This window comes from Propithecus coquereli, unplaced genomic scaffold (assembly GCF_000956105.1).
Source record: "Propithecus coquereli isolate 6110/MARCELLA unplaced genomic scaffold, Pcoq_1.0 Scaffold185, whole genome shotgun sequence".
Classification (NCBI taxonomy): Eukaryota; Metazoa; Chordata; class Mammalia; order Primates; family Indriidae; genus Propithecus; species Propithecus coquereli.
The window spans coordinates 19,602-34,456 of NW_012143301.1; the positions used below are offsets into that span (position 1 = coordinate 19,602).

General features: G+C 47.5%; 1 protein-coding gene across 1 annotated transcript; it reads right to left on the reverse strand.

The window, feature by feature from the left end:
• Positions 1 to 1,643: 1,643 nt before the first annotated feature.
• On the reverse strand, positions 1,644 to 12,456 carry ZNF333 (zinc finger protein 333). Its single transcript, XM_012642725.1, is given in 12 exon segments — positions 1,644 to 2,715; positions 2,717 to 2,736; positions 3,239 to 3,315; positions 3,879 to 3,974; positions 4,407 to 4,533; positions 5,126 to 5,214; positions 6,487 to 6,574; positions 8,795 to 8,877; positions 10,496 to 10,591; positions 10,836 to 10,959; positions 11,997 to 12,040; positions 12,417 to 12,456. Coding segments are annotated over 12 exon segments (1,956 nt in total).
• Positions 12,457 to 14,855: the final 2,399 nt, after the last annotated feature.

Here is a 14,855-nt window from a genome sequence, read left to right on the forward strand (position 1 = left end):
GAATGGTTGAATGCTGATCATTAGGGGGAAAAGATGGTCGCTTTAAAAGAATAAAAGTACCAATGTGCTGGAAATGTATCCAGTGTCAAAATCTCTTCATTTGACAATCCACAGTCATGATGGGAGAGTTTAACATCTCTCTCTCTCAACAGTGATACATCAGAGACCAACAGTTACAAATGTGTTGATGGTGTGTAAACACAAACAATATGCTCGTCCTAGTGGACATACGTAGAATACCATACACTGGTTTCAACCATCCACAAAGCATTTATTAAAAATTGGCATATTCGGACCGGGCGCGGTGGCTCACACCTGTAATCCTAGCACTCTGGGAGGCCGAGGCAGGCGGATCATTTGAGCTCAGGAATCCCAGACCAGCCTGAGCAAGAGTGATACCCCATCTCTACTAAAAAAAATAGAAAGAAATTGGCTGGACAACTAAAAATATATAGAAAAAATTAGCCGGGCATGGTGGTGCATGCCTGTAGTCCCAGCTACTCAGGAGGCTGAGGCAGAAGGATCGCTTGAGCCCAGGAGTTTGAGGTTGCTGTGAGCTAGGCTGACGCCATGGCACTCCAGCCCGGGCAACAGAGTGAGACCCTGTCTCAAAAAAAAAAAAAAAAATTGGCATGTGCTAAGTGCATCAGGGATTGCATTTGGCTGAAATAAACACATGCCCCTCCCCCAAAAAAAGTCTAATACCAGTAACAAATGCATTTTTTTCATGTAACGGGATGTCCAGAAATAAATAGTCCAGGGCTGGTGCAGTTACACAAAGATCCCAACTCTACAAATCTATTCTAACTATTTTTTAGCTTAGGGAGCCAGGATGGTTGTGATTTCTGGCCACACTCTCCTTAGCCTGTGGCTTTTACTTTCCTGGCCACAGGATGGTTTCTCTGGCTTTGCGCATCATGTCTGCTTGTCAAAAAGGCAAGAAGAGATCTGGTTAAATGAACCCATTTCTGTGCAGCATCTTTCCATGGAGGCATATCCAGTGACTTTCATATTTAGGCTTGCCAGGACTGGCACACGTGGCCTCCTGCCCTTGCTGCAAGAAGGGATGGGAGATGGAGGTGTTCAAATAGTCCACATTACCAACCTGAACAAAAAACCCAGGTTCTGTTCTAAGGGAGAAGGGGCAATTTGGTCGGCAACTAGCAGGAGAACCCACACCAGACCTAACAGCAAACCTCAACAAATACCTAAGATTGAATAACACAAGGGCTACATACTCTGCTCACCATGTAATTAAATTAGAAACCAAAGACAGAAAGGCAACTGAGAAACAGCCATATAACACACAGGAACCTTCCAGAATGACAGAAACATTCTACATCTGGAATGGGGTGTTGGTTACATACATGTATACATCTGTCTAATTCATCCAACAGTATTCTTAAAATGTATGCATTTCGCTATGTCATTATACTTCTCTGAAAATATATCCACGTACTGGTATTGAAAAATCTAATTCCAAATAACGCCTGGGTCAAAGAAAAAGCGATAATGGAAGTTAAGACAATACTTAGGATTAAACCAAAATGAAAACATTATACATTGAAACTTAGGATGCTGCTAAAGTAGTATCATGAGGAACAGTGATAGCCCCAAATGTTTATATTTCTACAAACTGGAAGTTAATTAGCAAGGGGCCCACCATAGGAATGAGACACTGATAAAGGCAGGCCGCCCTTCCTAATGTTCTCTCTCCCCATGTGGGTCCTTTTGTGCACCGTGAGTGAGGAGCTGTGTCTGAAGGCTTTATCACACTGATTACACTGATAGGGTCTCCCCGCAGTGTGTGTTCTCACGTGCACGATGAGGTGTGAAGACTGACCAAACGCTCGCCCACATTCCTGGCACGCATAGGGCTTCTGGCCACTGTGAGTCCTCGCGTGTTTCCTGAGGGAGGAGGGCTCGCTGAAGGCTCGCCCGCATTCCTGGCATGTGTAGGGCTTCTCTCCGGTGTGAGTTCTCATGTGACTCTTCAGGGTCGAGAGACGACTCAAGACCTGACCACAAGTCCCGCACTCATACAATTTCTCCCCCGTGTGTATCCTCTTGTGCACATTCAGGTGAGTGCTTGTCCGGAAGGGCTTGCCGCACTGGTTGCATTCGTACGGTTTCTCTCTGGTGTGGGTCCGCAGGTGGGTCTTCAGCGATGAGTGTTCTCTGAAGGCTTTCCCACACTGGCTGCACTTGAAGGGCTTCTCTCCCGTGTGAGTTCTCACATGGCTCCTGAGGGATGACGGCTGATTGAACGCCTTCCCACAATCCTTACACTCATAGGGCCTCTCTCCTGTGTGGTTTCTCTGGTGCAAAATCAGGTTAAAGTTCCTCGTGAAGGTTTTCCCACAATGGCTACATTCGAAGGGCTTCTCTCCAGTATGGGTTCTCAAGTGTCGCCGCAGGTTTGAGGAATACTTGAACGCTTGCCCACATTCTTGGCATTCAAAGCACTTCTCTGTGGTGTGAGTCTTCTCGTGCCTGATGAGGTCAGAGCTGTATCTGAAGGATTTTTCACATTGGTTACATGCATAGGTTTTATCCCCACTACGGATTTTCTCAGGCATGATTAGGTGAGCGCTCTGGAAGAAGGAATTTCCACTCTCTTGACATTCGTAGGGGGCCTCTCCCGCATGAATTCTCTGGTACTGGAAAAGTGGTTCGATGCTGTTAAAACATTTCTCAAGTTCATTATATTTATGGTTTTTCTCCAGGCTGAGGTTGCTCCCATCAATTAAGGAAAATGTGAAGACCAAAGACTTTATTGCATTCACAGATATTCTTCCCCATGCGAACTGGATATAAGAGACAGACATTTCTATATCTACCATTTTTACCATTTTAGTGAAACTGTACCATTTCTACCCCAGAGAATGGAAGAGGGTGAAGCTCTGGTACAAAGAGCCATCTTTTCATTACTTTCATGGGCTTTTTAGATGCAGAGTTTTTCTGAATTGTTTTAAGACTAAATTAAGTTTTAAACACTCAGTATCTGTCACATTTGTGAAAATGGTTACCTGTGGGAACTCTATGAAGACACAAGTCTTGATCTACATTTAGAATTTTCTGCCAATTCATGATTCACCAACTCTCTCCCAAGAAATTGCTCCTCCTGGGCAGGCACCACTTGCCTCGCATCTCAGCTGTTGTGTTGCTTATCTAACCTACAGCAACCCCAGACTCTTCCTACCGTAGAAGACCAAGAATAATCCCTGGTGAACCTTACCCTTTTCATGCCAATGGACGGAATCTCCACAAAAATATCTTCACCAGGAACTGACTCTCTGGGTTGAAGCTGAGGTTCTGAAATGAGTTAGGGGGAATAATTAAGGACACAGAGAAAGAAACTGTGGGATCGAGGTGACGAAAAAAGTAAGCAAGGCATATCTGGATTATTTCTTTTTAAATATTGAGCCTAAATGTGGGGAAAAAATTGCAAAGTGTAGGAACGTATCAAAGAGGGAAGGAAAATTTTAAGGTATTTGGCTACGTGAGGCGTTATGTAATTATAGGAATGAAGGGTGAAAAGAGCAGATAATTTACTGAGAAAAGATTCTATGAAGATTGTGACTAATGTAAAGGAAAATCATTGGCAAGAATGTACAATGGGGAGGAAGTGGATAAAATATACACGTGGAAATGTTAAAGATGAAGAGGAGGTAGGACAAATCTTTCTACGCAATCAGAGTGACATACAAGAGATGAAAAGGAAAGGGAAAGAGGAAAGAAGATGGAATTGACTAAGGGCATTCAGCCGGACTTCTCAGTCAAGGGCACTGAAAATGTTTCCCTGATTGATAATTTCCCAATCTAACGCTCTTCTCGCTGACCGGAGCTGGTGCTTACCTGATCCACCAGGCACTCACCTGGACAAGTACCTGAGACGTCTCCTTTGTCCTTGGTCCACAGCTCTTCTCTTTGCTCCAAATGGGACAATGTACAGGGTCTGCAGAGTCGATCTCCTGCTTGTGGGAAAAGATGCACAGTGTGGGTGGACTTCATCCCACCATGACACTGGGCTGATATTCTAAAGTTTTTAGGGGCTCTGGAGACGGGAGCAGCAAAATGAGCCTGCCTGAATTCTGACAGACGCAGCACAGCTGTTTTGCTGAGGAACTAAATGCAAGTTCCCTCACTGGGTCCCAGAGGATATTAGGGCTCCCTAGTCCCGAAAGCCCAGGGCCCAGCTCAGGAATATACATGAGAAGCCCAGATGCTTTTAACCATGGACAGAGTGCGGCAGACAGATCATCATTTCCGTGGAACGGCCACTAGACTGCAGGCACCATGGGACTTATCTGTCTTTCCACCTCTTGGCTTCCCAAACCCGCAGAGTTCCTGGGACCCATGGCTGCTGCATGAGTGTGTGGACGCAGTGACGAGGCCAGCCTTACCCACGGAGGCCAGGTTCCTGTAGTTCTCCAGCATCACGTCTCTATACAGGCTCCTCTGGGCAGAGTCCAGAAACACCCATTCTTCTGGGGTGAACACCACAGCCACATCTGCAAACGTGACTGGTTCCTAAAACACACACCCATCCCGGCTCAGCCAGCGACCACCCCCAGCAAGACTCAAGAGGACAGTGAAAACCAACAGCCCTGGGGAAGGGAGGACCTGTGTAGAGGATTTTCAGACAGCCTTCTGAGGTCCTCCAGAATCTGCCCCTTGGCTCAGGCTTCAGAAAGAGAACTCCTCTCTCTAGTCTCCACTCTGAGTGACAGCAGCAAGAGGCTATAACTAATGTCAAAAGGCTTCCACTTCACGAAAGGACTTATCTATTGACAACCAGCCAGGAAGTCCTTGCAGATTTATGCCCCCTCTCGCTCCAGGGTCTAGCAGACCTGAGCACGTTGCAGGCAGGGGAGAACTATCTGGCAAATGACTGAACTCTTTGCTCAGCAAGGTCATAAAGACCATGAAAGGACAGCTCACATCCTTGCTTTGTTTTCCCTCCTAGTGCTCAACAGCCTGGGGAGGGGTCTGAATGAGGGGGTGGGATTGTTGCCCAGGCTGCTTCCCACTGACTACACGAGGCCCAGAGGGTCAAGAGAGTCCGAGTCTGGGAAGGCAGCAAGTCCAGCCATTGGGCACAGCAGAAGGATTTTTTACTTACCTGTGAACAGGTGGTCAGCAACCCAGGAGCCAAGGCTTCTTCCTGTGTGCTGTCCTCCTGGAGCCAGGCGAGGCCCGTTGCAGGCAGAGCTAATGGAGAAGAGAGGAGGTGCAAGGGTCAGTGCCCAGTCCAGTGAGCCACTCACAGGCCCAGAGGCTTCCCGCGCTGTGAGTGACCACATGTGCGTGTGCACACACACACACACACACACAGTCATGGTGGAACACACATGCAGAGACACACACACATGCTCTTGCACACACACATGTACACACACATATACATACACAGACCAGCACACAAACACACACACAGACATATACACAAAGAGAAAGACACACACACACACATATCCCTCCATATCCATATCCCGAGAGCCACAGTCTCATGTCACCCGGAGACTCCAGAGCTCCCATGGCACCCACCATTCCCCTGACTCAGCCTTGGGACAACTCTTCCTCCCCAGCTGCCCGGCCCCTTCCTCCGCCCCCTACTCTACATGGCTGGCATCGCCCCAGAACTCACCACAAGTAGGGAACAGATGGCCCAATACCACCTTGTGATTCTGCCTAAAAAGGAAACGTCCTTCCCACCTGCCTTCAAATCTCCACTGCTCCCTCCCCCCGCACCAAGCATCCTCCCTCTGGCCTAGGACAGACAAGCGAGCGACTCCTTGGTCATCCCTGATGCCCCTGCTCCCTCACCTCTCCCTCCTGACGGAGACTTTCCCCTCAGGACTTACACCTGACCCACAGCCAAAGTAAGAGCCCGGCCCAGCAGGCTTACCAAAGATATCCTGAAGAGCAACATGCAACCTAAATCTAAGAATGACTTCCTGTCAATGACATAACACACATTCCAGACTCAGGAGTGGATGACATTTTGAAGAAACAAAGTTTATTACTCTTACTAGAAGGCAAATTGGAAGAAAACAAACATCTTGCCACTAAAGCTAAAATGTTATCTGTCTTCTAGAATTAACTTTACCCCACTTCTCGGGAAATGTGGCTTTGAACCTCATTTTTTAAAAGCTCAGTGAAAACCCAGTCCATTTATAGTAAATTCAACTGTCATTTTCAAACTCGACATAATTGTGTAGTCAAGAATTTCACGCTGCCCAAAGAGAAGTCTGGCCTTTGCCACAGTGGCTGAGTGGTCCCTCTCTTTCTTAACAGAAGGATGTGTGACCGACAGTACCTGTCCCCTTGAACACACAAGTAATGAGACATGGCTGTGGGAATTCCCTCCTACGGTGCCACGGCAGGGCCGCAGTCAGAGCAAATGCAGGTGGGATGGGATGCAAGTTCCCAGGCAGGACACGAGGACAGCAGAGCCGCCTGGCACACATGGCACTCACTCACCAGAAGCCCCGGCCACCCATGGGTCAGGGTGGCCCAGCGTGGGCACCAGTGTCACCATCCTCTGAATCTGCACAGCCACCGTCAGTCCCTGGACAGAGCAACAGGGGTCACAGATTAGTGTCAAACAGCCAAGGGGATCCAGTCACAGCTGTTCACCCAAACCGAATCTGCACAACTGGCACAGCTTTGGGGAACACAGTGATAAAAGAAGGGACACACCCTGCTGGCCCTGCTGACATTCACCTAATCTCAGTACAAACCTAAGCACTGTCACACAAGTTCAACTGCAAATGGGAAGCAGAGAGGGGCCCAGGCAGGGCTGGGAGGTGGCATCCTCCGAGCAGGCTCCAGCAGAGGGAAAGCTGCAGCGGGACAGAAAATGGCAGGAGGCCGAGGGGCAGAGGGAAGATGGAGCTTGGAGGTGGACCCGAGTGAATGAGGCAGTCAGTAAGGACAGGAACTCTCCTCTCACCCTCACTTGAATTTTTTTTTTTTCTTTTCTGAGACAGAGTCTCCCTCTGTCACCCAGGCTGGAATGTAGTGGCGTAATCATAGGTCACTGCAGCCTCCAACTCCTGGGCTCAAGCGATCCTCCTGCCTCAGCCTCCTGAGTAGCTGGGACTACAGGCACACACCACCATGCCCAGCTAATTTTTCGATTTTTTGTAGAGACGGTCTCACTTCTGCTCAGGCTGGTCTCAAATTCCTGACCTCAAGTGATCCTCCAGCCTCAGCCTGCCAGAGTGTGAGCATGACAGGTGTGAGCCACCCCGCCCGGCCTGACTTGCTCTTCTAAGGGATCCCAGTGGCCTCCATGTCCAGCATGGGGCCCAGTAGCCTGTCGGGAACAGTCCTGGAGTCCAGGAGAAACAAGTGTCTCTGGGCTGGGTGGTGGTGGCAGCAGGGATGGAACAAGCAGTCAGAGGTGGGCTGCATTTTGGAGGTATCACTTGCAGGACTTGGTGGTGGGGGGAGGTAAAGCAGCAAGTGCCTCAGGTGAGGTAACAGGTAGGAGGAGGCCCCTTCTCCTCAGGGCAGGACTCAGGATGTGCCTTCAAGTGTCCCTGTCCCATTCTCTCCCTGCCTTGGTAAGGAAACCCAGAGCCCTGAGCCAAGGGAGGTCTTCACCAGCCTGGACGCTCCTTGCCCAGCCCCCAGGTCACAGGACCTACCAGTTCCTGTCAGTTTCAAGGTCATGGAAGGGGTGGGAGGTGAGACTGGAAGATGGAAGGCTGGAGCAGGAAAGGCAGGGCCCAGGGTCCAGCAGCCAGCCCCTCACCCAGGACGCCCCCCCGTGGCTGCCCCCACCCTGGGGACAACTGCATGCAACACAGAAACAGACTCCACCAATCAGAGCCCACTCTGCCCCATCTGACTCTGATGCTGACACTAATCCACGACACGAGGGGGAGGGATGCTGACTGAGGGGTCCAGGGATCTCCCTGGCTCTGTGCCTCCTTCTGTCCAAACGCTAACCCTAACTTTCAAGAATGAGGACCCAAACTTTGGGAGGTCCTGTAGTTTGAGTAAAAGAGAATTTGGGGCCAAAAGAAGGATGATCGGAGCTCAATGTGGATTTTCTCATGCACTGCTGATGTGTAAGCTGGTTCTGAAGGCTCTCCCACACTAAAAAGGGCTTCCTTCCACTGTGGAGTCTGGAATGGTCTCCTAGGGGGTGAAGGATCCCTGAAAATTCTTCTATATTCTTTACAATCGCAGTGGCCTCTCTCTTGCCAGTGCTCTCATTCAGATCCGCAATATAGTTCCTCCGGAAGAGTTTCCTGCCCCAATGAAATTCACTGGGTGCCTTCTCTCCAGCTGGAGTTTGCTCCTGACCAGAAGTGAGTAATGGGGGGAAGCTCCCCAACATCTTTGCCAGTGCCCAGGGATCCTCCCTCCACCCCCAGAACTTGTTCTCAGCATTTTTCAAGACGCGCCTTGTTTAGACAGCCGGAGCTCTTTAAGTTGCGTACGTTGCTGGCTCCACCACAGGGCTTGCTCTTATTCGTAATTTTCACGGGGTTTCTCTACCAGGAGGCATTTTTCTGGTAATTGTTGAGAAATAAATCATATTTCACATACTCGATGTCTGGCTCACATTTATAAAAATGTTGACATGGAGAACCTTGTAGAGAAAAAGAATCTTGAGCAACCGTTGGGGTTTGTTCAAATTCAGGAGCCACAGACGCTGCCCTAAGACACTGCTTCCCCCTGCCTCCAACACCTCCCTGGCTCAGCTGATTTCGAACTCACGTATCCCTCAACTTCTGCCGTGGTAGGGAACCAAGGATAACCCCAAGAATCTTACCATTTGCATGTCACTGGACGGTGTTTCTTCCAAAATATCCTGCATAGAAGTCAACTCTTTGGGTTTAAGTTGAGATTCCCAGTCTAAAATGAATTTGGAAAAAAAAATTAACTCATTTGAGAAAGAAATAGTGGGATGAAATTGAAAATATGTAACGTGTGTGTGTGTGTGTGTGTGTGTGTGTGTAGGTAGGCTTTTTTCTTTTAATATTGACCCTAAACTTGGGAAGATACTGAAAGGGAAGAAGGCATCCGTGAGGAGGGCTGTGGTGGAATTTGGCAGTCATAGAGCAATCGGGGAGAAATGAGAGGTGATTTCCTAGCTAAGGATTCTATGAGGATTCAGATTGGTATTTCCAGAAATGGGGTGTTATTAGAAAAACAAGTAAGAAGCAACTAGACAAAGGACAGACACAGAAATGTTAAATTTAAAGAGGAATTAGACACTAAGTGTGGGTGAGGACGTGGACAAATCAGAACCGTCATCCGTCACTGGAGGGAATGGACGATGGTGCACGCGCTTTGGAAAGCAGCTTGGAGACTCCTCAAAATGTTAAACATAAGAGTTACCATATGACCCAGCAATTCCACTCCTAAGTATATACCCAAGAGAACTAAAACCACGTCCACATAAATGTACACAAGTGTTCACAGCACCATTATTCACAATAGCTAAAAAGCAGAAACAATCCAACTGTCAATCAGCTGATAAACAGATAAACAAAATGTGGCATATCCATACAATGAAATATTATTCAGCTGTAAGAAGGAATGAAGTTCTGATTCATGCTGCAACATGGAGAGATCTTAAAAACATGCCAAGTGATGGAAGACAAATATGCTATAGTTTGCGTGTGTCCCCCAAAGTGCTGGAAACTCAATTGCAATGCAACAGTGTTGAGAGGCGGGACCTTTAAGAAATGATTAGGCCATGAGAGATCTGCCCTCATGGATGGCTTAATGTCGTTATCATGGGTGGGCTTGTTGTGAAAGTGAGTTCAATTCTCTCTTGCTCTCTGGCCATGTGATGTGCTCTGCCGTGTCATAGCAAGAAGGCCCTTACCAGACGCAGCCCCTCGATCTTGGACTTCCCAGTACGTGGAGCTGTGAGGCAAATAAACTTCTATTGTCCATAAATTACCCAGTCTGTAACATTCTGTTACAGCAACACAAAATGGACTGAGCCAGGTACCAAAGGCTACATATCACATGACTCCATTATAGAAAATGCCCAGAACAGGCAAATCCATAGAGACAGAGAGCAGATTAGTGGTTGCCAAGCACTCAGGGTCGGGGGAAGGAGGAGTGACTGCTAATGGGGACGTGGTTGCTTTTGGGGGGGTAATGAAAATGCTCTGGAATTAGATAGTGATGATGGTCGCACAATGCTGTGAACCACTGAACTGTACATTTTAACAGGGTGGATTTCATGGTGTGTCAGTTATGTCAATTTAAAAAAAAAAAAAAAGAGAGACAAACCTGAACAGACCTTTATCAGAGACTAAAGGATAGTGTGAGAGGAGGAAAGAAAGTGATCACAGAAGAGAAGCTAAGGGAACTTGAAAAACCACACCCCAAATAGCCTCAGATGTCCCCTCAGAATAAAGGGCATTTTAAAATGCTCTCAGCCTGACACTTCACTTCCTGGGGCCTGCGCCCAAACCAAGCAGGTCAGGATATCTGCAGCCTGCCTGGTACTCACCTGCACCCGTGACCTGGAGAATCCCTCATTCTGCTGCCAGTGGCTCTGCTCTTGGCCCCAGCTGGGGGACCAGACTGGGTTTGCATGGTGGAGTCCCTGCCCATGGAGAAAGATGCATGTGCTGGGGGAGGGAGGGCACAAAGGCTCACCTAGCCCTAGCTTCCACATGGGCTTCAGATTGTGAGGCTTAGCAAGTACTATGGATAGTAAAGTGATAAGAAAGTGATCTCACCTAATTGCTAATGAATGGCAGAGCTCTTTCACAAGGACCCAAACCACGAACACCCTCCTCCCTGCCCCAAGAGCTGAGGCGGAAGGAACCGCATGACGCCAACCTTACCCCTAGAGGCCAGGGTCCTGCAGTTGTCCAGTATCACGTATCTGCACAGGTTCCTCCGCGCACCATCCAGCAACGCCCACTCCTGGAGGAGCCCCACGGCCACATCCTCAAAGGTGACTGATTCCTAAAATAGCACACACGTTCCGGCTCAGCAAAGAACACCCCCACCACTGTGTGGGACAACTGGTTATCACTGGGGAAGGGAGACCTGGCACAAGGATGTTCAGATGCGGAGCTCTCTCTATACCAAGGGGGAAAAACATCTGGCCCACCACCTGTTTTTGTAAATAAAGTTTTATTGACACGTAGCCATATCCATTTGTTTACATATGGCTGTTTTTATGCTGTAATATTATACTTGATTGAGCAGTTGAAACAGAGATCATATGGCGCACCAAGCTGAAAATGTTTTACTTTCTTTTAACATTTGGACAAATTCTAAAGTGTAAGTTTTGGCTCTCTTTGTAACTCGGCTGACTCGTGAGGGGAGGGCCTATCCTTCCCAGCTTAGAGCTCTTCCTAAACTGCTTATTTCAAATTTTTCCTAAACTCCTTATCACAAATTTGGGGTTGACTTCTTACTTTTTGTGAAGTTCCTAGGACCCCTCCCAAAACTTATATAAGCATTTGCTAATCTTTTATACCTGTGAAAGTAGCACTTCCATTGCATCTGAGAAACCAGATGGCCTTTTAATTTCAGAATTCTCCAGATCAACACTGTCCAATACACCTCTCTGTGATGATGGGAATGTTTCATGCCTGCACTTTCCAAAAAGGGGGGGCAACTAGCACGTGTGGCTGTTGAGCATATGAGCAATGTGGCTGGGAGGACTAAGAAATTGAGTCTTTAACTTTATTGAATCTTAATTAATTTCAATTTACACGGCCACCTGTGTTTTCACTAGGTCTCACCAAGGATGGCGGGGATGGCCCTGGGGCAGCCCCACCCTGCAGGCAGACTCCAGAATTATTAAACACAGAGCCCCAGGTCTGCCGTGGGACCCTCCTCCCATGCCAGTTCCTTCTAGAGGTCACGCATGGAAGGAACGATGTCCTCCCCTTTCTTCCTCAGTTGGAGAGGGGTGGTGCAGGGAGAGGGGACAGGGCCCAGAGAACATAGTTATCCACCCCCTCAACCATCAGAACCCCCAACTTCCTCACCATGACACCAGTGCCAGGGTTTAAGGTCTCAGTAGGTGTCTTCCCTGCAATAAAAGAGAGATTGAGGTTAAAAGAAGGGGAGAGAATGAAAGCAGAGAATCAAGCGAGGGCTTGGGCCAGGTAATCCCATTTTTGTAGGTCTCTGGCAGGGTGGCCAAGCTAAAAACCCTTACAGGGAACTTATCTCAATAAACAGCATATCGGGCCCTGAGCCACCTTTCAGACAACAGCACCTGCTGATTTCTACTGGCTCCTCCCACCTCATAAAAGGATCATTTCTCCTCTCATATTCCCTCAAAATATCTCTAAGACCCTCTACTTTTCCTCCACTTCCCTTATCAAGTTGTGATTTTATATTTATTTAAGTGATTTTTGCCTCTTTCTCTCTCAAACTATGGTGTAAAGTTTGTAAGTATAGACCTGTGTCCATTTCTTTCAGTATTCCATATCCAGCCACCATCGCGACACTTGATGAGCACTAAGTACTTTATATATTAGAGGTTGGCAAACTTTTTCTGCAAAGGGCCAAATACTAAATGTCTTAAGATTTGTGGGCCACGTGGTCTCTGTCACAAATAATTAACTGTATGGTTATGGTGCAAAAACAAACATAGACAATCATGTTCCAATAAAACTTTATTTATATAAGCCAGTACTGGACCAGATTTGGCCCACGGGCCATAGTTTGCTGACCCCTGCTCATGTCATACAGAGAATACATCAATCATAAAATTCTCAAAATTCTACCTTCTTCAGGCATCTCAAACATTCCAACTTTTCCAGTCCCACAATCATCAAGCCCCACCTACCATCATCCAAGTCCTGAACTTATTCATGAACTTTGCATGCATTCTCGTCCACCCCAATCTCCACGCTCAACCCAGGAGCCAGCGTTTTGTTTAAATCACAAACATAAGCATGTCACTCCCCTACTTAAAACTCTTATTCATTGACTTTCCTATGGCCTTAAAATAAGGTCCAGAGTTTACCATGACCTTCAGGGACCTGCCTTCCTCTCTAACCTGGCTCATCCACTCAAGGACTTTCTTTACTCCACTTTTCTTTGACTTTTCTCCGCTCCTGGAACACACCAGGCTTCATACTACCTGAGGGACTGAGCATCTGGAATGTTCTCTCAAGTCTCTTCCTCAAGCCTAATCCACAGCAAGACTCTTTGTTTAGCTACATACATCTTGTAGGTTCAAACATTTGTCCATTTCAAATGTTTTCCCTGAACTCTTCCCCACGTTCTCCTGTTCCATGTTTCCATATCGCCCTTGTTATTATTAATTTAAAATCTGTCTTCTCAGCTAGAATGAAACCTCCATAGGAGCAAACACTATAACTACTTCCGTCACACTGATTCCCCATGTACAAAGCCCAGTTCACTGACGTCACCCCAGTAAAAGTGTGCCAAACAATCTACACTCCTCAAGAATAATTCAGCATAGCTAGCCTAAGAAGGCACATGCCTATGCACACTCACACACATACACACAAAACAATATGACACCACAAAAATCAAATATAAGAATGACTTAAAATGCCCGTTCATCATACAATATAAATCGCAACACTCAATTTCAGGTGTCTTTATGAAACAATACTGGTTCTTTCTAAAAAGGCAAGGCAGAGCATGTACTCTTTTTGGAAACAAACCTCTCACTCATAAAAACAGAAATCTGATGCTTAATTCTCCTCCACAGTTCATTTTTTCCTCATTTCTCAGAAGTGACCTCTAACCCTATTATTAAAAAATGCATTCCATTTATGGCCAACTCAAGTTGAATTTCCAGTACTAATAAGGGTTATATCACCTTTTTCCTGAAGTCCCATATGTTTTGAAGCTTACTGACTTGAAAAGAACTGAATAGTCCACTTTTCCTTGATAATAACATCTGCGACATAACTAAGAAATAACTTTTCTTAAAATATTCCCACTTCACAGTGAAAAAACTGATGGATACGACAGCCGAAGTAAAAGTCACAAATTAAATGATCTCTTAAAAGAAAGAAAAGAAGGGGGTAAAAGAAAGGAAAGGAAAAGGAACAGAATTTATGCTAACAGATCTTAAACTAAGAGACTGAAACTGTCAATCAACAACAAAAAAAAATCTCCTGTCATCTAATTCATGCCTTGATGGAGGACGGTTCATTCAATTTCTCAAATAAATCTGACAAGTCACTCAACTCAGTTTGCAGATGTGCACCAGGACCTAACTTTCCAGTTGCAAAGCAAGATACTAAATATCATGCAAAATAAAACGCTATTTACTAATACGCAGTTATTTTGCGTACGAGAAGTAGGGTAGGACCCTCTGAAAGAATGCACTTTCCCTACAAATCGGGAAGAACACTGGGGCGGGTGTCACCACACTCCTGAACGGCAGGACCCGACTGTACTTCAGAAATTCCCGTTCGACAGGATGACAGACCTGTCTTCCCAGACCGGGGGTACCCGAGAGCGAGGGACCTGGCGGTGGGCGCCCAGATGCGAGGCCCTAGCTGTGCAGACCTCACGCCAGCCCCCGGACTACCGCGAAGAGGAAGCACCCGAGCCGGGCGGCAGTTCTTGACCCTTCGGCCGCTCCCCGCGCCCGCCGAGCCCTCCCCTCCCTCCCGAGGGGCCGGGCCACACCTGCAGACCAGCGGGAGACACTCCCACCGCAGCGCGCCGCGCAGCCCACACAGCCGCCGCAGCCCGTCGCCGCCCGCACTTCCGCTTCCGGTCTCGGGGCCGCCGGGAACGGAAGTAGCTGGGGCTCTGGTTCTTGGGGCCCGAGGGGGCTAAGACAGCGGTAGGAAGAGTAACCCCTCTTTTACGCAGCCTCAGAGCAGAAAGTCTAGTTTTCTTCCCCC